General features: G+C 42.5%; 1 protein-coding gene across 4 annotated transcripts in view; it reads left to right on the forward strand.

Moving 5' to 3' along the window:
- KIAA0319 (KIAA0319 ortholog) overlaps window positions 1-21,974 on the forward strand; it is a 73,932-nt gene extending 51,958 nt beyond the window's left edge. The window contains exons 11-22 of one of the 4 annotated variants that reach the window (XM_012638651.1): window positions 1,523-1,751; window positions 2,199-2,322; window positions 2,796-2,928; window positions 3,871-4,019; window positions 6,443-6,594; window positions 8,232-8,370; window positions 9,041-9,200; window positions 11,988-12,130; window positions 13,501-13,623; window positions 14,858-14,948; window positions 18,577-18,668; window positions 21,548-21,882. In XM_012638651.1, coding sequence (XP_012494105.1) covers window positions 1,523-1,751; window positions 2,199-2,322; window positions 2,796-2,928; window positions 3,871-4,019; window positions 6,443-6,594; window positions 8,232-8,370; window positions 9,041-9,200; window positions 11,988-12,130; window positions 13,501-13,623; window positions 14,858-14,948; window positions 18,577-18,668; window positions 21,548-21,726 — 1,714 coding nt within the window. In that variant the 3' untranslated portion in view covers window positions 21,727-21,882. Of the gene's footprint in view, window positions 1-1,522; window positions 1,752-2,198; window positions 2,323-2,795; window positions 2,929-3,870; window positions 4,020-6,442; window positions 6,595-8,231; window positions 8,371-9,040; window positions 9,201-11,987; window positions 12,131-13,500; window positions 13,624-14,857; window positions 14,949-18,576; window positions 18,669-21,547 lie in introns of all 4 variants that reach the window. The other 3 variants (XM_012638652.1, XM_012638650.1, XM_012638653.1) reach the window with 3 other exon arrangements.
- The last annotated feature ends 3,582 nt before the right edge of the window (window positions 21,975-25,556 follow it).

Here is a 25,556-nt window from a genome sequence, read left to right on the forward strand (position 1 = left end):
AATATTCTGCAACATCGTATTTGATGCTGTGCAGATATATTATAGTTTATTAATTCAGCCCTATTACCCAATGTTTGGGAGCATCCTTATACTTAAATTTTAGGGTACAAGTAAAATTTCTGGGTCACAGATGTTTGTTACATGTTGCCAAATTAATGTTTACTTTTTATCTGAGGGGTTTGCTAATGTAGACTTGTGGGAACTTTCTGGTCTAAAAGCCCAAGAAGACTTCAGAAAAGTTATTATTAAAAGTATTTTTCTAATACTTTATGTATTTATTGCAGTAAAAGTTATACATAGTGAAATGTACTTTATAAGGTGCATTTGATTCATTTTTATTTAATTGCCCTTTACCATCTGATTGAGGCAGGTTACTGCTTCTAACCCAGGAAGAAATTCCCTTAAGGGGCAAGGAGGTGTCCTGACTCAGCCTGGTTGAGGAGGAAGGACCTTGAGTCCTTAGATGTTTTGTTTGCTGTCAGAGCCAGAGTAGTGTTTGGATCTTGGTTGTGTGGAGTAAGGCCTGTGTTCTTCTGTAGCTCCGTTCTCATATTCCTACTTATATTTAATACCTGGTTAGCATTCATCACTGCTCCCCACTACCATCTTTACCCCAGGAAGACGAGGTGACTCATTTGTGATTTCACTGTTCCCACGACCACAGCAGGAATCAGTTTAGTACAGGAGGGCTCTCTTTGATATTTGTACAGGTTGAGCATTGATTTGCATTTGAAAGTGCCTAATCCCAAAATTGCTTTGCAAGGAGTGTCCTGAAAATATGACTACATTAAGACCTCTAGAAAAGAATTAAAAAATTGAAATGCTTTGTAGCTGCAAATTCATGAGCGATTTACTGTCTCTGCATGCTCAACCTGAAGGCAGAACTTAGATCTGATACACTCTTAGTCTCAGTTATTAGAGAGTGGCTTCTGGGTTGGCTCAGGATGTTTTCTTCACCCAGCATCTCAAAGACTAATCAGAAACCCATAAAGGTTAAACTCTAACATGTGAATGTATTATAAACTGAAAAAAATCATCAACAGCAACAAAAGTGTCCTCAAGTCTATGTGCTTTTCTTTTTTTTTTTTAAGACAGAGTCTTGCTCTGTCACCCTGGGTAGAGTGCAGTGGCATCAGCCTAATTCATAGCAACCTCAAACTCCTGGGCTCAAGCAATCCTCTTGCCTCAGCCTCCCAAGTAGCTGGGACTGGAGTGCTCCACGACACCCAGCTAATTTTTCTATTTTTTTTTTTTTCAGTAGAGATGGGAGTCTTGCTCGTGCTCAATCTGGTCTTGAATTCCTAAGCTCAAGCAATCCTCCCACCTTGGCCTCCTGTAGTGCTAGGATCATAGATGTGAGCCACTATGCCTGGCCTGTGTGCATTTCTTTGCTTCATCCTCAAATTTCTATTTACACCTGTTCTGAACTGTTCTGAAAACTGTGCTATGAGCTGACTAAATGGACCAATTACCTTAAAATTTGACAAATTCTTGCAACCGTGGCTTCCTCTGCTTTTTGTAGGTTGACCATTACAGACTCAGATGGAGCCACTAACTCTGCTACTGCAGCCATAATAGTCAACAATGCTGTGGATGACCCCCCAGTTGCCAATGCGGGACCAAATCAGACCATAACTTTGCCCCAAAACTCCATCACGTTGAATGGAAATCAGAGCAGCGATGATCACCAGATTGTCCTCTATGAGTGGTCCCTGGCCCCTGGGAGTGAAGGCAAAGAGGTGGCCATGCAGGCAAGTTCTCCGTCCTGCCTTGAGACTTTCATCTATTTGTCTGTCTGTCTAGTATTGGTTGGAGGGGGGGCATCAACAGAGATATTTTGTTATTACAGACCATGCTTCAGTCAGCATCCACGTGTGAATCTCCTTGTGCATTTCTCTAGTGTAGATACTAGCAAGTGGAATTGCTGGGTCGAATAATGTGCTCATTTAACATCTTAATAGATGTTGCCATATTGCTTTCCAGAAAAGCCATATTAATTCATACTCCTTCAGTAGCGTTTGAGGATACACAATGGACTTCAGGTTGCATTTTCCTGGGGACACATAAATTTCTTTTCCCAGCCGGATCTCTGTATTAAGTAGAATCATTAGTTTTTCATTATGTCATATTATTTTCTGGTGCTTTTTTAATATTATTTTTTTGTTTTCATTTTGATTTTTGTGTTTGCTGTTACTTAGGGAGTACAGACACCGTATCTTCATTTATCTGCAATGCAGGAAGGAGATTATGTGTTTCAGCTGATGGTGACAGATTCTTCAAGGCAACAATCTACTGCAGTGGTCACTGTGACTGTCCAGCCTGGTAGGTGGATGGAAAAGAGACTTGGCCCTAGAGAAGCCGAACTGATAGCTGGGCTTCTGGGCTTCAGATGCATCAAATTTGGTGGTAACGTCTCTAAATCTCTAAGCTGGTGGGAAATCAGGGCTGTGGGAGGTGAAGCTCCGTATAAAACCAATTTTCTTTTGAGTTTCTGAATCTTGTCTTGACTGGGTCTCTAAACCGTGATACAAAGGACAAAATGAGAGCCGTCCTCAGCACCCTCTGCGGGCTTGGATTTGCCACATGCTCACTCCCACACGGGCTCTGCTCTGCTGCAGAGAGCCCGGGGGGTCTCGAGGGGGCTGGTTGTTATATGTGGCCTGGTACTCAGATGTAGCCAGACCTTGTACTCTAGTAGCTGCCTGATCTGAATGTGAATGATTTGCTTAAATGAAGAAATAAGGGGATTTCAGACTTAAGGCAAAGAGATAATACCTTTTCACACTTAATTCCAGAAAACAACAGGCCTCCAGTGGCAGTGGCTGGCCCTGATAAGGAGCTGGTCTTCCCAGTGGACAGTGCCACCCTGGATGGCAGCAGGAGCAGCGACGACCACGGCATTGTCTTCTACCACTGGGAGCACGTCAGGTAGCGCATCTCACCACCAAGCTGCCAGGTTCACACCCGTGCCGAATGCTAATAGCACCCCTTCTCTGGAGGGTCTGTAGTAAACTTTCAGCCTAGCTTGTTGAGGAGTCAGGATTTAAGCACGTTTCTAGAGGTGGCTGGGCATTATTGATTGAAGACTGTCTCAAGTGCGTGTGGATGCTCATTGACGGTGGAGGCAGGTGGAGCCCAGGGCAGGTGTGCAGGGCAATCTCGGTGTGAGGCGAGCTTGATGCAGAAGAGGTGCAGGGAGACCTGTGTGTGGTCCTGTCTACACCCAACCTATCCTGCAGTGGCTGTCAACAACAGGAGTGCAGAGTGTAAGGGGAGACCCATGCTATCTAACATTTTCTGAGCTTTACATGCTTAATGTCATAGGTTCCGATGTCAGTTCTTAAGAGCCAAATACTAACCTTAGTCCCATTTTGAAGTTGAAGAAACTGAGGCCTGTGGAGATTAATGATATCACATGGCCTAAGATTACCTAGATAGTAAGAGAAGTAACAGTCTTACTGACTGCACCATAATTTCTCTCTTAGGAGATCAATCATCTGGCTCATTCCCTCTTCTCCCACACTCTCCCTAAACATAGACGAGGATTTAACCTAATTTTATTCAAAGAAGAAATGGGAGTAGTTTCTAAGGCTCCATTTTCCAAGGATAGATCATTTCACTGGCAGCTCAATTAAAAAAAAATAAGAAAAATTTTTGCAGTAATCCAGCAGTCTCTGTCTGAAATAGGCATTAGTTTATGACTCTTACCCTGAACTAGAGAATGCAAATGCTGAAGAGTTGTCTTAGAATTCTCTAAATGGCATATATTCTACCTGGAAAAAAAAGCATTTATAGGGACACAAATCACACGCCTGCCATATTCATGATCCTGTGCCCCCTCCCTTTTGTTAACCATGTTCCTATTTACAGGGGCCCCAGTGCAGTGGAGATGGAAAATATTGACAAAGCGATAGCCACGGTGACTGGTCTTCAGGTGGGAACCTATCACTTCCGTTTGACGGTGAAAGACCAGGAGGGACTGAGCAGCACGTCCACCCTCACCGTGGCCGTGAAGAAGGGTGAGTGGGTCTGAAGGTGGATAGGCTGGGCCTGCTCTGCTTTCCAGTGCTACCAGACACTAAGCCAGGCTACGATTGTTCAGAGACATTGGTATTTGCTTATGTGTTCATAGCAGATGCCAAAATCCACCTGGCCAAGGAAAGCCAACCTTCTTCTATCCACATTAGCTATTTTCCAATTGCCTTCTGCAAGGAGACAGCATTTCCTTTTGCTTGTGGAGTGTATCTTCTAGTGGCTTCGCTCTACTTCTGTGACTACTGGCAATGAAAGACTCATGTCCAAATGACACCATTATGCTTTGTTTTCTCTCTTCCTTAAAAGTTCAAGGTCTGTGTTATTACTTAATGTGAACTTTGTGGCCTAGACTAGTGCAGTACTGCTTTAGGTACTTGTCTCCTTGTCTGTTTTTCCATTTGACTGTGAGACGCCTGAGTGCCTTTGCTTCAGATGTTCCTGTGTCCTCTGTATAGCAGAGTGATAGACTTGCAGCAAATCATAAATGCTGAATGAATTAGCGGATGGGTGATTACTATGTGTTAAAGTGCAGAGGAGTAAAGAGCACGGCTGTATAAAAAGGTTTGAGTTTGTGCAACAGTGAGAGTGCGGGGTGCGGGGGCAGTGGCTGCAGCCTGAGGCAGAGGCTCGGCCAGGCAGGGTCATATGTGCTGTGGGTCATGCTTGTGAGTTTGGACTTTATTCTCTGGGCAGTTGAAAGGGGCTGGAGCAGTTTTATCAGCAAAGTGATGTAGATTTGGATTTTTTCAAAGATTTTATTATAGAAATTTTCAACCATACATAAAAGTAGAGAAAATAGTCTTAACAGACCATCATATACCCATCATTCAGCTTCAACAGCTGTCGACATTTTGCCAACTTGTTTTATTTATCAATTAATATTTTATTCTATTTTTTGGAACATTTTGAAGCAAACCCTAGCATCATGTCATTTTAGCTGTAAGGTATGGATCTTTAAAAAGATAACAGATTGATAAGAAGAGAGGCTGAAAGTGGAGAGAATAATTAGAAGGCAGGTGTAATAGCCTGGAGAAGAGATGACATGTGTCCCATTTGAAGCCAAACAAAGGGAGAACAGGAGGACAAAGGATATATTGGGAAGATATTTTAGAGTCTTAAATTCTCAAGACTTGGGAACTTAATGGATCTGGAGGGTAAGAAAGATTGTATCTAAGATGCTAAGATGACACCAAGAGTTTTGTCTTCAGCATGTGGGTGGGTGATGGCACGATTATCTGGAATAGGGCTCACAGAAGAGCAGCAGTTGGTTTGTGAGGATGAAGAATTCAATTCAGATTTTGATACATTGAATTTCTGGCAATGTAGTGCCTAGGTAAAGTGCTAGGGGAGCATCAGACTGGAGTTCAAGAGTACATAACTGTAAAAGGAGAACGCCTGTCCTAATTTCCTGTTGTGAACCTGGATGGGGTCTAGACATTGTATTTGACAGAGTGACTTTTGGGTTAACTTAATTTATTGCCAATCTGTTTTTTCTAGCCTTGTCCTATATCCACAATGGAATTAAGCCTCCCTAACACCAGACTCTCCCCCATCTCCAAATCCTCCCCAAATGGAGTGTGGTGAATGAAATGGAAAAGCTAGTATTGGCACCAGTTGTCTCTGCGCCAATCTCTGGCATCGTTTCTCAGGGTGAAAATGGCTGGTGACCTGTGGATGTTAATCACTCCCTTGGATCAGCACTTGGCTGTCCTCACCCTCATTTTTTGTTGCTTGACTTGTTTCTAAGGGGAAGTTGAGAGGAGTCAAGTTGGGTCCCAGAACCCCATCTGAATAAGCAGCATTTGCCTCTAGTAGCCTCATCTCCAAATTGGTGCTCTTTCAATGCTCCCAGGCCCCTCTTTCCTGAGGCTGTTACATCAGAGATGGCTCTTACATTGTCTCATTTATATCTAGCACCTAGTTAGAGAAGTGAGGGTCTAATTATTTTTCACTCAAATTCTTTATCTTACTTAGACATTCAAGATTTGGCAGTACCAGAAATCAAAATATTTCTGTGGCCAGATAGTGTAGACCAGTACAAAATGATCCAGAATATATTGTAAACCAAAATATTTTCACTTTCAGGATGCTAAATGTAAGTAAGATCATTATTTCCCTTTTCAAGGAGAGAAAAACTGTAACAATATTAGAAAAATTCCCAGTGTATAGCCTGCCCATTTTACCTTTTTCATCCCAAATTATAACCAACTAAGCACAAACAGAGCTTTACGGAAGTCTATATATTATCTTATAGGTATTTGGGGCAGAAAATAATACCTTTTTGGATATTTTAAATCTACTTACTGTAACTGCGAAGTGGAAGAGTTGAGAATGTTTTATGACACACTTCTATCACCAGTGTTTTAAATCAATCTCTCTGCTTTCATTTTTGCTATATTTGACTTAGAAAATAATAGTCCTCCCAGAGCCCAGGCTGGTGGCAGACATGTTCTTGTGCTTCCCAATAATTCCATTACTTTGGATGGTTCAAGGTCTACTGATGACCAAGGAATTGTGTCCTATCTGTGGATCCGAGACGGCCAGAGTCCAGCAGCTGGAGTGAGTACTTAAAGAGAACTACTCCTAAACCACCTATCGTTACATCTGTATTTGTCAGCTTGGGCTGCCACAACAAAATACCACACACTGGGAGGCTTAAACAATAGAAATGTATTTTCTCACTGTTCTGGAGGCTGGGAAGACAAGATCAAGGTGCTGGCCAGTGCAGTTTCTGGTGAGGTCCCTCTTCCTGGCTTATAGACAGCTGCCTTCTCACTGTGTCCTCACGTGGCAGGTGGGGGGTGAGAGAGCAAGAGTGCTTTGGTGTCTCTTCTTATAAGGACACTAATCCTGTTGGATTAAGCCCTACCCTTATGACCTCATTTAACCTTAGTTACCTCCTTATAGGTCCTGTTTCTAGGTACAGTCACATTGGGGTTAGGGCTTCAACATTTGAATTTGGGAGGGACACAATACAGACCATAGCAACGTCTTTGTTATGGCCTCATCTCTCCTGAGGAACATTCCCATGCTCCCTTTAAGGTGCTTCTTCTGCATTTGGCTGTTCTAAGGACTGGAGGCAGTAGGCTGCTGTTAGGTTTAAACAAATGCTGAAGTCCTTTCTGACCTTTCCCTGACCAGACTTGGGATGGGATAGGAAACCATAGCTTGGAAGTACTTTGAAGCAAATTCTTCCAGTGGGAAGGAATCGTTCTCCTCCCTAGTGTCCCTGTTATTCCTCTTTTGGTCCAAGTGGATTCTTTCCTCTTCCTCATATTGTACCAGATATGTCAGTAGGTCAGGGATTGATATTTGCATTTCACAGGTGTACAAAGTGACATGCAGAGATGAAGAGTAACTTGGCCAAGGTCAACTAACTCATTCCTGATAAAAACCAGACAAATCCAGGTTTTTAGCTCCTGGAAGACATTTTTCTCCCATTAGATCACTCTGCCTCTTAAGCTATAAATTCAGGTACATCGTCATCCCTGCTGTTACTAAGGACTGGAGAGATGCACATATACTCTTGGAGATGTACCAAAGGAGTAGTCACAGGGAAGGAACTGAAATTGCTTTTTACTTTCTAAAGCACTTCTAGAATTAATATTATCAGCTAGCTAGTGGATTAGCTTCTAAATGTATAATGGGTCTCTGTTCAGAGCACTTATTTTTTGCTACCATCCTTTTCTGTTAGCAAATTACCATCCCTTCTGTTAGCAGGGATCTAGGAGTTTCTTCTGTAATTCTTTGGAACCTTGAGGACTACAAAACAGATGTTTCTACCAAGGCTTTGGGTCATTTGAGAAGGTGAACATGATACACCATAAGGGAACCTAAGACGAGAACATCATAAAACTGTTTGAAAATAAGACCTGGAAAACCTGTCCTTGCCCTAATTCAAATGGTCTTTCCCTCTGTTAGATAAAATTAATCATTTGGTAATTCCTAGAAAGTGCTTGGTAAACTCAGCTCAGGAAATACTGTCTGAGGAATTTGTGCCCCCTGGTGCTTTATGGGGAAGAGGTGCTGAGAATTACTCCTCTCTTAGCTGACCTGCCAGCCTGGTTCCTCTTCAGCCTCCCTTTTAAAATCATGCATATGTTAAAGAGAAGGGACACTGAGCTTCGGGGTCAACAGAAGCCCAGAAATTGGAAACTGCAATTGATAACTGCCCTGTGAACGGCGTTGTTTTGTAGGATGTCATCGATGGCTCTGACCGCGGTGCAGCCCTGCAGCTTACAAATCTGGTGGAGGGAGTGTACACTTTCCGCTTGCGAGTCACTGATGGTCAGGGGGCCTCGGACACGGACATTGCCACTGTGGAAGTGCAGCCAGGTGCGTTCCCAGGCCCTGGTGCTGGATGCGCGTGGTCTGGCTCGTAGTCTTTGGGGTCTTTGCGGTTAACAGGTGTGACCCACTGTGGCTGCCTCCAGCTCGTGGCTGGGCCTACTTTGAAGATGTCTCTGTACTTGTTGTGTGCCCCAAACAGATCCAGTTTCATAACTCATTAAAGAGAATTGTATTTGGCAACAAGATTTTATTTTCGTGTTTCATTTGTCTTCCTGCCAGAGGACAAAGCCCTAATGAGAAGTGGACACAGGGCTTCCATACCGGAGCGCTGAGGGAGGGCAGCTCCTCTTAGGAGGCCATAACGACCCCCAGCGTAAACTGGACTGGGCAGTGCCCATGCACTTGGAGACAAAGTTCTCTTTCTGGTCCTGGGCGAGAGTGTGAGGGGCTGAAATTTCAACTTAGCCCAGAGTCTAATTAGGTACACCTGATTATCTTTTGGAAAAAAAATTAATACGCAACAAACTGGGATAAAACAAGGAAATAGTATCCTCAGATAGTGGCCTCTGAGGTGTTTGGATGAATTTATCTGAGTCCTAAATCCCAAATGTAGAAATTGCCTATGATTAATTTTAAACTCTCATACAGGCCTCACTCCTTATATTGTCAGGCCTTTGATCGCCAAGTGGAAATGCCAAAACTTCTCTTTTCCTAGACCCCAAGAAGAGTGGCCTGGTGGAGCTGATCCTGCAGGTTGGCGTGGGGCAGCTGACAGAGCAGCAGAAGGACACCCTGGTGAGGCAGCTGGCGGTGCTGCTGAATGTGCTGGACTCGGACATTAAGGTGCAGAAGATCCAGGCCCACTCTGACCTCAGGTATGCGCTGCACACCCGCGGCAGGGCCTCGGCCCTGCACAGTTCCACCTCTTCCCTCATCCCGGTCCAGCAGAAAGTGGTTCATTCCTCTGCTGATTCTGCATTTTTGTACACACTCTTATCCCACTCATATACATTTTTCTCTCAAAGTGCAGGAGCAAAGACAACATTGTTCTAGGTCCTTCCCACAAGTCTCAGTAAATGTTTGTTCACTGAGAATATTCTGAATGAAGGAGCTGGGGAACATCAGAGGGAGCTGGTTGTTAGCTCTGGTGACTTTGGAGGGCCTGTCCATGGTCTGGGGCATGTGAAGAGGATGTCTCACAGCCACACTCCATCCCTGCCCCACGCCCAAGGGGACTGAGGCTTCCCCCAACGTGAAAGGATCACTGATTACCATTTGCTCTCTCCTGGGACTCTATAGGCTGAAACTCTGGCCTTTGTTTTTTATGAGATGTTTGTCTTTAATTGAGTTCTTATATTTAAACTCTTATCCCACCAAGGCTGAGAGGGCAGAGAAAAAGAGAAAGAATATGGGAATGAAAACCTACCATTCACAGTAACTCCATTTACCAGCTATTCTCAGCCTTCCACTTAGGTTAGTTTTCCAGAGAACTAAAGTTTACTTAGAAAAATAACAAATTAATACACATTCTAATTATTTTTATGGGACTCTTTCTAAAATGGGTTATATATTTCCTTTACTTATGAAATACCAAAGACTGAATCAAAGACATGTCAGAAAATGAGGAAAAGTTGTTCCTTGGGCAGATCAACAAAACTGATAAAACTTTGACTAGATTGACCAAGAAAAAGCAGAGAAGACTCAAATTACTAAAATCAGGGAGGAAAGAAGGGACATGGATTACAAGGGAATAATGAGTAATTGTATGTCAACACATTAGATAGCTGAGAAGAAATGGACAAATTCCTAGAAAGACATAAACTACAAAAACTCACGAGAAGAAATTAAAAATCTGAGTAGACTTATAACAAGTAAAGAGATTGAATTAGTAATCAAAAAACTTCTCACAAAACCAAGGACCAAATGGCTCTACTGAATTCTGCAAAACAATAAAGAATTAATACAGTCCTTCATAAACTTTTCCAGAAAACAGAAGAGGAGGGAATATTTCTCAACTCATTTTGTGAGACCAGTTTTACCTTGACACCAAAACCAGATAAAGACATTGCAAGAAAAGAAAACTACAGACTAATATCCCTTGTGAATATAGAGGCAAAAATCCACAACGATATACTATCATACTGAATCGAGCTGCATATTAAAAAGATTATGAATATTAGTCTGTAGTTCATAGCACATATTCATAATAGTCAAATTGTAGAAATAACCCAAATGTTGATCAACTGATAAATGGATAAAAAAATGTGATATAGTCGTACAATGGAATATTACCTGACAATAAGAAGAAATGAAGTACTGACACATGCCATAACATGGATGAACTTTGAAAACATTATGCTGAATGAAAGAAGCCAGACATAGAAGGTCACATATCGTATGATCCCATTTATATGAAGTGTCCAGAATAGTCAAATCCATAGAGTCAAAAAGCAGATTAGTGGTTGCAGGGACTGTAGGAGGAGAGGGGGAGCAGCTGTTAATGGGTATAGGTTGTCTTTTTGGAGTGATGAAAATGTACTGGAATTAGAAAGTGGTGATGGTTGGGCAACTTTGTGAATATACTAAAAGCCATTGAATTTTACACTTCAGAAGGGTGAGTTTTGGCCAGGCATGGTGGCTCATGTCTGTAATCCCAGCACTTTTGGAGGCCAAGGCAGGAGGATCGCTTGAGCCCAGGAGTTCAAGGCTGCAGTGAGCTATGACTGCACCACTGCACTCCAGCCTGGGTGACAAAGCAGGACCCTATTTCCAAAAAAAATAAAATAAATTTAAAAATTTAAAAAAATAGAGGGGTAAATTTTATGGTATATATATTGTGTCTCAATTAACAAGATGCAAGACATCTAAAAGTTATCATTTTGTGTATAGTTGGGTCTGTCTGTACTCAAATACACGTTGTTCCCTTTTTTTTTTTACTTACTGAGCACCGGAGCTTCTGTCCTGTGGAGTTTGGGATGTTCCACCCTCCTAGCACATAAATGCATTCTTGTTCACCAAGGTGATAGCTCTCCAAAGCCCTTTGATTAGGGATTTTTTGTAATTGAAACATAATTTACACATTGCTCCTTTTATCTGAAGGTCTGTCTTTGATCAGCTAGCTGTACTTTGAGACAGAAGAGCTTTTATTTATTTATTTATTTATTTTTCTTTGAGACAGAGTCTCGCTCTGTTGCCCAGGCTAGAGTGCCGTGGCCTCAGCCTAGCTCACAGTAACCTCAAACTCCTGGGCTCAAGCAATCCTTCTGCCTTAGCCTCCTGAGTAGCTGGGACTACAGGCATGTGACACCATGCCCGGCTAATTTTTTCTATACATTTTTAGTTGTCCAGCTAATTTCTCTCTATTTTTAGTAGAGATGGGGTCTTGCTCTTGCTCAGGCTGGTCTCGAACTCCTGAGCTCAAAGGATCCTCCCACCTCGGCCTCCCAGAGTGCTAGGATTACAGGTGTGAGCCACCGCGCCTGGCCCCTTTATTTGTGAATAGAAGCAGATCAATTTCTTGGCTGCAGATACACCCCTGTGTCCTTGCCACAAAGCTGTAACAGTCTACTCCCCGACTTCACAGGTTAGATAACTACAGTGGACATGCCATATCGGTCACCATCTGACTGTGTGGCTGCCCTGTCTCATTGTCTCCTCTGCAGCACCGTGATTGTGTTTTATGTGCAGAGTGGGCCGCCTTTCAAAGTTCTCAAAGCTGGTGAAGTGGCCCGAAATCTGCACACACGGCTCTCGAAGGAGAAGCCTGACTTCTTGCTTTTCAAGGTCTTGAGGATTGACACAGCAGGTAAGTCTCCAACAGGAATATTGTAAAAGAATCAGACTTGACCGTCATGGTTAAGTTTCACAGGCAAGAAAGAGGAGTGACATGAACATTTTCACTTTAGCACCCAGGGACTTGTTTTGCATTTATTTCTCCAGGTTTACTGTCACACACGTTTGCCAACTACTCTTTGTCTTGGAAAAAAACTAGAGAGCGATACTAGTCTTGGGTCAAAATTTAAGATTATATTCACAGATAATGGCCATTTTCAGATACTTCATATTTAAACTATCAGAACAATGTCAAAAACAAGTGTTACTGGCTGGAAAAGCCATGTATATATAATTTATTTTCCTTGGATGGCATGCCGCAGGTTGTGATGATGGTGTCGTGTAGCTTCTTGAAAATTTGACATAGTTTACAAATGCCTTCTCCACTTGTACCTTTTTTCTTAGCACCTTGCTTGCCACCCCTTCCAGGACACAAACTGATTCATAATGCCACAGTCTCCAACTTCGCCTCATGAGTAACATGAATCTCTTATTATGTCAAAGTGGCCATTTCAGTAGACTCTGGGGAACATGAGAGTTACAAGGGACATGATAATGTTTGGACAAGAAAATTTAATTTGTTTCAGATATATGACTTTCTCAATCATAATATACAGTAAATTAATTTTTAATAACTCTTTTTTCCTAGCTATGTAATATTTATTTATTGTAGGAAATTTAGAATATCCAGAAAGATACAAAGAAGAAACTAATACGCTAGATTCTAGAGTCCACAATTCCCGCCATCCAAAGACAACTTTTGTTAGCTGATGTATTGCCTTCCAGTTCCCCCATCTCTAGGAACACTTAATATAATCAGGATGATTTGATATATGTGTATATATCTTCTTAATCTGACTTTTAACTTCAATTCATATTTTGGTCATGTTCTCAAATCCTTTAAAATTGCTGTTCAGTAGGATGTTATGGCCACATAGTACTCTACCCTGGGTATGTTCCATAATTATGCAACCAGTCCTGTCTTCATGGACTTGAAGGTTGATTTTAAATAATACTACAATGTAGATAAATTTTTGTGCATATCCTCAATTATTTTCACTGGATAGATTCTTAGAATTATTTTCTTAGGCCAGAGGGAACTACGTTTCTGCTACATTTTTAAGGCTTTTGCTACATGGTGAGGATTGGCTTTTTTCTGCATTTTGCTTTCTGAGGAGATTGTCAATGATGAGACTATTCTCAGAATCCCTGTCCATACTGCAAGGGGCTCTTAATTCAGCAAGATGCATCTCTGTGGGGCCTATGCTGTTGAAGATAGAAATGCTGAAACCAGGGATTTCCCTTTGCTCCATGGTGACCTCAGCCCTGCATACCTCTTTGCAGGTTGCCTTCTGAAGTGTTCTGGCCATGGTCATTGTGACCCTATCACAAAGCGCTGCATTTGCTCTCAGTTGTGGATGGAGAACCTCATACAGCGTTATATCCAGGACGGGGAGAGCAACTGTGGTGAGTCCTGGTGGGGAGGTGACTTTGGGTGAGGAGCTTTCAGGCAACTGATTCTCAAGTGTCAGAAATACCTGCCTAGCTTTGCAGCTGGGGACATTCAACCTTTTCTCACCTGAAGCCCAGAGAACCAGTTCACTTGGCAATGAGTTAAGATCCTCCCCATAATTCACTTTGGGGGGTGTGTTTAGGCTTTGGGCAGGGCAGATTTGGCTAACTGTCGCTGGCATTTCTAAGGAAGAGTTGCTTTGGGCCATGGGCTGCATTTCCAGATTACACCTGCCTTGACTTAGGCTCAGTGTGACTTTCTGGTGAAGTGGCCCCTGGTGTGGACCTCTGGAATTAGATAAAGAAGAGAATTTGACCTACTCTTCAGGACTGTCCACCCAAACAGGCACCAGAAATTGGAGCCACAGCCTTAGCAGGCAAACCTGCTAAGGTGCCGTTAGGTCTCTTCTGGGGAGAAAACTATATTTTAATGCCAGTCTACTTCTAAGAGTAAATTTGTTGTTTGGGAGAACCAGATGGATATAATTGGCAGAAAAAATTGTTAAGAGTTGACTGCCAAATTATGTTCCTACCTAATACTACATAAAAATTAGAAAATAGCCAGCTCTTGGATCATTATTCCTAGGAGATAATGTAACATTTAATAGAGTTAAACCTTGTGTCTTTGCTTCCTGGGCTTCTCACTTGCTGAAATTGTGGTTGCAAAGCTTTTTATGCTGGATTTCTGCAGATTTATGGAAGGAATGAGGATCAGGTAGTTTCCAAATTGTTCTATGGCTCTGAAAAATGCCTTCATGCTATAGACAGCCAGATAGCTACTTGATTTGCTTTATTAAAACCAAGCCAGAATTTTTCGGGGGAGGGGGTTGTGATGCTTGGGATTCTGGAAGGAATATTTTGATGTGCCATACATGTGTGGGTGTTTGTATAAGAGGCATTACTATGTAATTGACTAGTTGTAGTTATTTCAGATTATTCTCAAGTCAGCTTGAAATGTGTGCTCCATGAGGTCCCTGAACCAAATGGCAAAAACAAGGCAGTTTTAGGTTGTTCTTGACTTATTTGCATTTTGTCTTGCTGTTCTCTGCTACCAGCCCGATGAGGTGTTAGCAACAGCACAGATGTACTTTACTTGTAGGGACTCAGAAATGTTCATTATGAATCGTCAAAATAAAGTTTCTTTGCAAATGGTATACCGCTGTGTCCACTTGGTTCTCTTGTTTTTCAGAGTGGAGTGTATTCTACGTAGCAGTGTTGGCTTTTGTTCTTACTGTGCTAACAGGAGGTCTCACTTGGCTTTGCATCTGCTGCTGCAAGAGGTACTTGGTGCTTATTTATGTGAAATAGAGACACCTCATTAAATGTGATGTGATAGCTCAAGGATTGTTTGCTTGGGTTTTTTTACACTGCTAAACTGTTTAATAATCACTCTTTTATGAAGACGAACTAGACTCTAAAAGCACTTTGTAATGTAGTTTTCATCACAAGGCAGAAGTGCCTAGGTAAGTGGAAAACTAGAGGCAGCTTTTTCTCATTGTAGTTCTCACATTTTCTAAGAAGTTCAATGATTCTCTATCCAAGCTAATGTTACTCTCTCTCAGTCTCACATTATATTCATGAGAGCAGTACCGTGAGTGGAAAAACGCAAACTCAAACTGTTCTCTCTATTCTGTCACTCAACAATCAACACAGAGACTTCTGTGACCAAATGTGTGGGGGTTTCTCCCCACACACCAAGCAAACAACCAATTCTAAAGAGAACACCAGCTGAGCGTCCTCTAACTCGCTTCTGACACTATCTACCTAGAGATCCCACAGGTTGAGGGCTCAGTCCCCAAGATTGCCCCTCCTAATTCACATGCCAATTTCAAGTCCCAGGTAGTTTTACCCATGCTTCTGACTGATTGGATCCCACAGCTTCCTTGTTGGGTTCAATTAATTTGCTACGGTGGCTCACAGATCTCAGGGAAACATGTTTACTGATTTATTAAGAAGCATATGACAAAGGAAACAGATGAAGGGATGTGTAGGGCGAAGTATGGGGGAAGGGGCGTGGAGCCTTCATGCCCTCCCTGGGCACATCACCCTCCAGGAACCTCCGTGTGTTTGGCCATCCAGAAGCTCTCTGTACCTCATGTTCTCGGGCCTTCTATGGAGACTTCATTGGATAGACACAATTGACAACGATGTAGAAATGCGATTGGACCAAAAGGGTTGGATCTAATCCTAATAGATTGAGAAGGGAAACCCAGCAAGGCCTGTCTGTTCGGATTCGTCTGGACCTCTCTGTGCCGCGTTCCTTCCTCCAGGGTGTGGGGCAGGACTCCTCCTGGATTGGGGGTTTTATGATCTATAATCAGACAAGGCAGGCCAGAGAATTTATGGCCAGCTCCAAGACAGAAAGGCAGGGGGAGATTCCTGCTTAGTGGAGAAAAAGGAGCAGGTGAAAGGAGGGCAGGAGAAAGAGCGAGAGGTTCTGTTTTCCGAGGCTTCTTCTGGGGCCTAAATTACCCAATGTTATACCAAGGCTCTGGGAGTTATAAGCCAGGAACGGTGGATGAAAGCCAATGTATATCATAGTATCACAAATACCTAACTGGCCTTAAAGGTCTCTGTAGAGGAAGGAGTTCTAGAAGTATACTGGTAAAATTATAGATTTTGATTATTTTCATTATGTGAAGCAGCAATCCAATCGATCTGAATCCCTTTTAATAAATTTAAAACTTTAAGTGAGGCAATAACACAAAGAGAACTTTTGTTTTAGGTTTTTCCATTTTCCATTATCCACAGAGTTGACCTCTGAGAAGCCCCTGAGCTGCCTCATTGTCGAATCCACCAGAACCCCATGCTCAACCCTCTGCAAGGAGACTTGTAGGGCAAGTGATTACTCAGGTCCATAGCAGACAGCAATAGTTCTCCTTTTTATATAAAACACTATAAATGCTCTCCAAAGATGTGATTTAAAAAATAGTTATAATCATTATTTTTCAGAAATCACTTATAGATTATTTTAGTTTCATGATTACATTCCCAAAGGTAAGACTGGCGAAAGACAGCCAGGCACAGGCACTTAGACAGAGGCCTGAATCCCATTAAGTTTTCCTAGAGCCATATGGGATGGTAGTCACCCTACTGGGCATGGCTTTAAACATTCTGGATGCCCATTTCTCACCCTCCCTACCCTGTCTTCCCCTGCCCCTCACTTCTTAAAAACAAACAAATAAAATATTCTGTGGCTTTGTGACACATATATCAAGTAGATGATGACAGTGATGACTGTGAACATTAATTATTTGCCATTGTCATATGAAAAAATGCTCAATGTCACTAATGATTAGAGAAAGCAAATAAAAACCACGATAAGATATCATCTTATATCAGTAAGAATGGTTGCAATTAAAAAGACAAAAAATAGCAGATATTGGCAAGGATGCGGAGAAAAGGTAACTCTTATAATGCTGTTGGTGGGAATGTAAATTAGTGCAACCCCTATGGAAAACAGTATGGAGATTTCTCAAAGAACTAAAAATAGAACTACTATTCGATCCAGCAGTCCCACTACTGGGTGTCCACCCAGAGGAAGAGAAATCACTGTATCCAAAAGATACCTGCCACTTGTATGTTTATTGCAGCACTATTCACAACAGCAAAGATAAGGAATCAACCTAAGTGTCCATCAACAGAGGACTAGATAAAGAAAATGTGTACACACACACACACACACACACAAAGGAATACTAGTCAGCCATAAAAAGAATGAAATCATGTCTTTTGCAGCAACATAGATAGAACTGGAGGTCTTTATCTTAAGTAAAATACCTCAGACACAGAAAGACAAATACTGCACGTTCTCACAAGTGGGAGCAAAATAATGTGTACATGTGGAAATAGAGTATGGAATGGTAGACAGTGGAGATTTGGAAGGGTGTGGGGGTGGATGATGAGAAATTACTTAATGGGTACAATGTATCAGTACATTATTCTGGTGAGGGATACACAAAAGCCCTGACTTTAACACTATGCAATCTATCCATGTAACAAAATTATGCTTCTACCCCATAGATTTATACAAATTTTTTAAAAAGTATTTGCCATTGTGATTAATGGCTAAGTACGTTGTATCTGTTCTCTTATTTAATCCTCCCATCAACCAGATGAGAAAGGGACTATTCTTAGTCCCATTTTACAGGTGAGGATAGGGAAGCACAAAAGTCTCAAATAATTTTCTCAAAGTCACCAACCTAGTAAGTGCTAAATGAGGGCTAGAGATCCATGCTCTTAATCATCACACTATCAGAAAATGGCCTTTGTGCTGTGAAATTATTGTTTTGTTCTCTACATATCTTAGCATGCTTTGGATGTGTATTTTCAAATGATCCTCTGTAGCATAGGCTGAGGCACATAGGAACAGCCCAGTTTTCATATTGTGGGGGAAAAAATGAAAGGTTGGGTTGTTGCTAATTAATTCTATTAATTTGTTATAATTTCTGCTGTTTTTTCTTTTTCTGATTGCTAGTTCATGACATCTTTTCATTCCTGCAACACTGGGCATTCCTGGGTAGTACAAGTTCAGGGGAAAATTTGCTCATTCGGGTTTTTCTGAGTGAGGAATTACTCATGGAGAAAAGCTCCCTGGGCCAATACACAGGTGTTGAGAATTGCCCTAAGGGTCCCTCCCACCGTAGCCTGAGGCTTAGCTGAGACCTGTAGTTGGGTGGGTGATAGTGGTGTGGCTGTCATGCCCCTAAATGTGTTTTTCAGGTTGGGTAATGTACCTAAGCCCCACTGAAGTCTGACCTGGCCTTGCACGTGTTTCTTTAATAAAAGATGTCAACTATTATATACCAAAGGCAAGACATTTCCTTCATTGTCTTTCCTGTGTTTTAAATCTTGGACCCCAGTTACCTTCTTGAGAATCTGAGTTGAGCTTTTCATTGTTCCTTTCAGACGAAAAAGGACTAAAATAAGGAAAAAAACAAAGTATACCATCCTGGATAACATGGATGAACAGGAAAGAATGGAACTGAGGCCCAAATACGGTAAGACGGTCTCCAGGATGATTTTCTGGTACCTTTATTTAATCCAGGTATATGCCTGAGAGTTAGCTTGGGTCACAGCGAGAACAGAGGCTGGGGTCATACTTTAGCGGGAAGGAAGAGTGAGGCTGGGATGGCTCTGTGATGAAAACAACCGGAGTCAGTCCTGAGGATATGCTAACTGGGGGAGGGGGGAGGGGTAGGGTTTATTAGAAATTTAATGAAATTTTGGCAGAAATACTTTGAGGAATTAATGGATGAGGAAATGCCAATTATCAATTGAACACCTACCAGATGACCACAGGGCAAACAATGCCTTTGACACAGAAAGGTCCCCAGCACCTGGCCTTTTCTGCTACTGGTTGGAGGGTGGGGGCCATGCGATGATGTTTCCCCACAGCTCATCTCTGAATGCTGCTCCCTTTAGGTCTGTGAGACCAGAAATGCAGCAGGAGGACATTTGGACTTTAAATCAAACATTTTCCCGCAGCTGCATTAGCTGATTAGCCAAGTGTATGGGTGGACACAAAGGCTCCTACAGAAATTGACTTTCTTCACAAAGTGTAGTGATCCCTATGCTCAGAAATACCTTTTGCCCACCTCAGTTAACTTTCTGATTCTTGTTTATTAACTGTTGCATACTTTAATGAAACTTCTTTGACTCTCTAAGGCTGCCTAACATTGATTCTATCGATTTTCCCTAGTTCTGAGTTTATAACTAAATTATAGTTTTAGTTTATAACTAAACTATAACTAAATAGTTATAGTTTATAACTAAATTTAGTTTATAACTAAATTCAGAGGGACATAATCACTTTCAAAGTTGTGAGATGCCAAATGTGGTCCACAGGAAGTGTTAGGTGCCTACCCGTGCGCAGACACCGGGTTAGGCCCTGGAGACAGGGAGAGGAATGAAGCATAGAGCCTGCCTCTGCAGGGGCTCACGGCCTGGGGGAGGATAATTCTGTGGAGTGCAGCATCCTACGAAAGCATGGACGATGCCCGGTGGGAACATGGGTTCAAATGACTGGTTGTGTATGGAGAATGTAACTAAAGGGCTTTGGCAGGAAAAGCTTCACAGGAAATACAAATGGCAGCATGCACCGATTGAGTGCTTGCCATTTGGATTACATAATTTAATATCAGAGCTCAAAGTGCTTTAGGTTGCATTATCTCATCCACCTTTGTCCTAAAATTCACTCATCCTTCTGACATTCGTAGAACCCCCATTCGTGTTACCCTTGCTCTAGCTGCCCCATCTTGCCTAGTCTCTTGCCCTCTTTCCTCATTATCTTCACCACCTAGTTCAGATCCTCACAATCTCACCTCTGAACTAATAGTAATAACAATACTAGTCAACAGGTATTTAATGTTTAACATGTACTAGGTACTTTCACAGTACTTTATCCATTTAATTCTAATCCTACCAATGGCTCTATGAGGTATGTACTATGATTATCCTCATTTTACAGAAGAGGAAACTGAGGCAGAGGAAAGCAGCCTGCCCAAGTAGCATAGCTGGTGAGTGCCAGAGGTCCTGCTCCAGAGCCTGGGCCGGCCTCCTCTACCCTGCACTGCCTTTGGCTTGGTTCCTTTGGGCAGCTGTAACAAAACACCACGGACTGGGTGGCTTATAAACAACAGACATTTATTTCTCACAGTTCTGGAAGCCAGGAAGTCCAAAATCAAGAGGCTGGCAGATTCAGTGTCTGGTGAGGGCCCATTCCTCATAGATGGCACCTTCTCACTGCGTACTCACATGGGGGGAGGGGCAAGGCAGCCTGTGGAGCCTCTTTTATAAGGACACCTTCCCCTTTGATCACCTCCCCAAAGCCCCACCTCTTAGTCCCATGACCGTCAGGGTTAGGTTTGAACACATGAATGTGGGGCACAAACATTCAGACCATAGCAGCCTCTGTGTCTGCAGTCTGCTCTCTAGCGGCCTCTCTTTTGTCCTTCCATCCTGCATACTGTGGTTTTATTAATATCTTAAAACAACATTTCAGTCATGTCATTCCTCTGCTTATAGGATAAAATGCAAACTTCGTGGTTTACCTTGTATTCATGTGCCTTTCTGTGAGAGCTTCTCTCTCTCTGGCCTCTCATTTGTTATTTCCTACGTGAATCATTTGCTCCAATCAGACTGGTTTTCTCTAAATATTTCTGGATGCCTCTGCACGCATCATGTACCTCCCCTGTCCTCCTGTCCAAATTCTCCTTTTTCTTCAAATCCCATCCTATGTGAAACAGCACTGAGGCAGTCCCAGCCACATGTTTGCACGTTTATCTTGATTCATATAAGATTTATTTTTTTAATTTCTCACCTGTTATGAGCCATCTTCTCAGGAGTTTGTCTTGAATCCTTGGCTAGATACTATAAATTCTTTGAGAACAGGGATCATATCTTATACTTGTTGTCTTATTTTGACCCCCAGCAATCAAATATTCTACTAAAAATATTTGAACCAAATAATAAAATCACAAAAGCTTTCATTTATTGGGTGCTCCCTATGTGCCAAATGCTGCGCCAAGAACTTTCTATGCACTGTTTTCCTTAATCCTCTCCATAAACCCATGGGGGTAGATGCTTCGTTATTCCCCAACTTAATAGAGGAGGAGACTGAAAGCCCAGAGAGGTTAGGTATCTTTCCCAGGGTCACACAGCTGGTGAGTGTCAAAGCTGGGGCTCCAACCCAGGTGTGACACCAAAGCCCTGTCATTACTCATTAGGAAACCCAAAGCACCCACTGTGTTGTGGGTGATGGCTTTGAAGGTGCAGCAAGCACAACTCCGTGCTCCTCACGTGACCCGCAGCCAGCAAGACAGGCAGCTGGCAGTGAGTGATGGCGTCGCGCCTCTGAGGCTTGTCTGCTTCTCCCTAGGTATCAAGCACCGAAGCACAGAGCACAACTCCAGCCTGATGGTGTCCGAGTCGGAGTTTGACAGTGACCAGGACACAATCTTCAGCCGAGAAAGGATAGAGAGGGGAAACCCAAAGGTTTCCATGAATGGCTCTGTCAGAAATGGAGCTTCCTTCAGTTATTGCTCAAAGGACAGATAATGGAGCGGTCGGTCATAAAACGCAAGGACCCCACGGGGATCCTTGATCCAGGACTGGTCAGTGGGGTTAAAACACAAAACTAACTCTATTAGAATAGCTCATTTACGTCCTTCCACAGTGGCTGGGTGTGTCCCTACATGTTAAAAGACCTGTTTTCTTGGGGTTTTCGAGGCACAAAACAAAACAAGAATATTGCTTTTTTAACTGGGATGCTTGTTAATAAGAACAAAGGCTGGGTAAAACACTAAGATATATACTTAAAGGGTTGTGTGTTTTTGTAGCTGTCACAATATTATATTGCCCCTGTTAAAGATGAATACCTGTTTCTACTCGTAGACCCTCAGGGAAGGTGAGTTAAATAAGGGTTTACAGAGGGCTGATTTCTCTCTTGGTAGCTGTGGTTGCCTTTAAGGACAACTTTCTAAACATAGTTTCTCAAGTAGGGCCTGCAGAGTCACGTGGCTGTGTGTATTAACATAGCTTACCTAAGAGGCATGGTCGTCTTCTGTGGAGGTGACCAGAGGGTCTCCTGTGCAGCAAGCTTTCTGTACTGACAGTGAAACTCAGAGCAAAGCCCTCCTGTTTTTACTCCTAGGCTATGACCAACCACCACTCCTGTGGTCTCCATAGAGAGCAGCTCTTGGCAGTTCAAGAGCTAAGAACTGTATTCTAAGAACTGAGGCAATGGAAAGGGAGGAGGGGGTTTCATGCCTTGTAGGTTAAAAGTCGAAGGTGGCATTTTACCATTCTGTCTTTTCTTTCTCTAAGAAAAACTACACTGAGGCCTTGCTTAGCCCCAGTTCATGTTAAACACAGAAGTGATGGTTCATTCATTAAACATTTATTGAGTACCTACTGTAGGCTATGTACCTGGACTGCCATTTACAGAGATAAGGACTCAGCAACTGTGTATATGTTCCCAGACTCTGAAACACAGTCTTAATTAGGATAGCATGGTCGTGAGCCTCTGGGCCTTTACAGATACTTTCCATAATAATAACTAGACATAGATGTATTCACTTCATATGTTTTTAAAAATGTATTTATTTATTAATCAATTTTTCTAACAAGTAAATCTTATTTCAAACATATGAAAAAAACTAACCCATTCCCATCCACAAAACAGGACTCCAGAGCAATTGACTGGAGCTAGTTGTAGCTTGCCAAGTTGATTGGCTCACAGTGGTTCCCCATCCACCCTTGGTCCTGAGGCTAGTGGCCTTGGTGGTGCCTTTGGTGTTCTTTGTGGGAAGATAAGAATGAGAGACAGAACCAGTGTTGTGGCAACAAACGTGGCTACACCTGTGGGACACGGTGGCTCGTACCTGTAATCCTAGCACTTTGGGGGCCAAGGCAGGAGGACTGCTTGAAACCAGGAGTTCCAGACCCACCTGAGCAACATAGCAAGACCCCATCTCTACAAAAAATTTATAAATTAGCTAGGTGTGGTGTCACTCCATGAATTAGTATTAAACGTGTTTTGGGACAGGATTTGTCTTAAGGGTTTTACAGAGCTTTGCCCTAAAAGAATATGTAAACGTGTTGGTTTGCATTTCGAATGCTGTTACACTCGGAAGGGTGTCTCTGAAAGGCAGTAGCGGCTGTATCCCACGAGGCGCTGCGTTTCTCAGACCTAAAGAATTGGATTTGCTTTGTAAAGCACAAGCGAATCTGTTAAAAACTATAGGCTGAGAGCTGACAATGGAATGCCCTCCGGAACAAACAGCTTCCCGGAAAGGACAGCTTCCCAAATGGCCAAAAGCAAAGCTTTTGTTTAAACCACTCTAGACTACCTGTCTCCATTCACAATAACCTAATAAACATGGAGCTTACATATCTCTGTTTAACCCCTCTGGTTAAATGATAAACTTACCTTGGAATTTAGAGATTCACCTTTGAAAGACTTTGTAACCATTTGCTCACGTAAATAGAATTAGTTAAAGAATCTGTAGAACCCTTCTGTAAAAGCCTTTTGAAAATCTGTTAACCTGAGAGGTACTACCTGTTGTTATGTAAATCTGTTACCCCTGACAATTGTTCACTATTTTCTATAAGTTACCATGTAAGACCTCATTCGGGGCTTTTTGAGACCAATGGAGAGGTCCGAGCCCCCTGAGCTCCCGCATTGCCTATAATCTTTATAAACTTATAAAACTATATCTTTGTCTCAGTGTATTCTTTTATTTCTTCCATTTTCCATTTCTCTCTATTATTTTCTTATCCCTTGCAACTCTACCAAAGGGACCTGGTTTTTTTGCAGGGAACACTGGCCACGTTCCCCGCAGTGTGGTTGCATGCATCTCTTGTTCCAGCTACTTGGGAGATTGGGGCAGGAGGATTGCTTGAGCCCTGGAGTTTGAGGTTGCAGAGAGCTATGATGATACCACTGCACTCTAGCTCGGGAAACATGGCGAGACCCTGTCTCAAAAAAAAAAAAAGTGTGACCACACCTGAATAATATTCTGTTACACATGCTTTTGTAACACATGGGGAAAACTGGGACTGCATTGCTGATTAAGGGGAAAAGCAAGGCATTTAAACCATCAGGGCAGGAGTGCCACAGAAAATGCTTCCCCATGGGCTCTTAGAAAAAAATTAAGCTTTCAGGTACTTTTATCATCTCCAGGAATATTCATCCTCATGGTACCATCCTGTTTTTAGTTATTGTACTTTACTGGGGAATGGCAAAACTAAAAAGTTTAGGAGTGTCATTTTATTTTTAAAATTTCTTTGCTTATGCCTACACTTTCTGCATAGCTAGCCAGTTTGATACTGTCTGTAGTGTTGGAAGGAAAATGATTTTTTTACACCAGTATTTAGCTTCATAAACCTAGAATCTGCTCTACCTGGTGACCAGGGTTATGTTATTTTTGTGCACACCTTGAAATTTCTGGCATCAAGGATGGCAGCCCTAATATGAAGTCATCGAGCATAATGATGAAGAAAGAGTGAACATTTATCACTGTATGTACATAATATATGCACTTACATACTCATTTGATCTCTATAATCAATGTTGAAGAGGAGTAACTATTACTCTCATGTTGCACAGGTTAAGTAGTTTGCCTGAAGTCACAGCAAATAAACAGTGGATCAGGGAATTTAATGTAATTTTTTTAAACTGTAAAGTCCTGCAAGTCCTGCTTTCCTCTACACAAAGAACTCCTGCCCCAGCCAAAGGAGGGAAAATTCTGGTGGACCTTTTGGACCACCTAAAAGTTCTGTTCCTAGGAGTAGGAGGAATTCCTTTATGATGGGTCCAGAGAGCAAAAAACAAAGGGAGAGATTGCCTGCCTGGTCTCTCCTGCCAGATCACGTCTGGGCCCCCTCCCTCCAGGTGTACAGTGTGCTTCTGCCAGTCCCCCTTTTCTGTCCCTGGCCATCTCAGCCTGGCCACTCTGATCCGTCCACCGCAGAAGGATCTCGAATCTATGAGGAGTCAAACATCACTGTAGTGATCAGAAAGTAGGTCATCTCTTGTCATCCCACTTTCCATCAGAGGACCAGAGCCCGAGGTGGAGTCACCAGCCGGCATCCTTCATCGTGTGCTCCTTATCATTAAGGGCCTTTGGGAGATAAAGCACCCTAAGAGCTTTGACAGATGGAGAAAAACAAGCCCAAGAATATGGGAGGGGGTATTTATAGTGTTCACAGGTTAACAAGCACTCTTAGTTGCTGGTTTAGATTCAGTGAGGGAGTTGCCAAACCCACAGCATTAAGGGGCTAAACATGTTTGTGGCTAAGAATGTGCTTGGCTGGTTGCACTGACTCATGCCTGTAATCCCAGCACTTTGGGAGGCCAAGGTGGGAGGATTGCTCAAGGCCAAGAG

This window comes from Propithecus coquereli, unplaced genomic scaffold, assembly GCF_000956105.1.
Source record: "Propithecus coquereli isolate 6110/MARCELLA unplaced genomic scaffold, Pcoq_1.0 Scaffold131, whole genome shotgun sequence".
Classification (NCBI taxonomy): domain Eukaryota; kingdom Metazoa; phylum Chordata; class Mammalia; order Primates; family Indriidae; genus Propithecus; species Propithecus coquereli.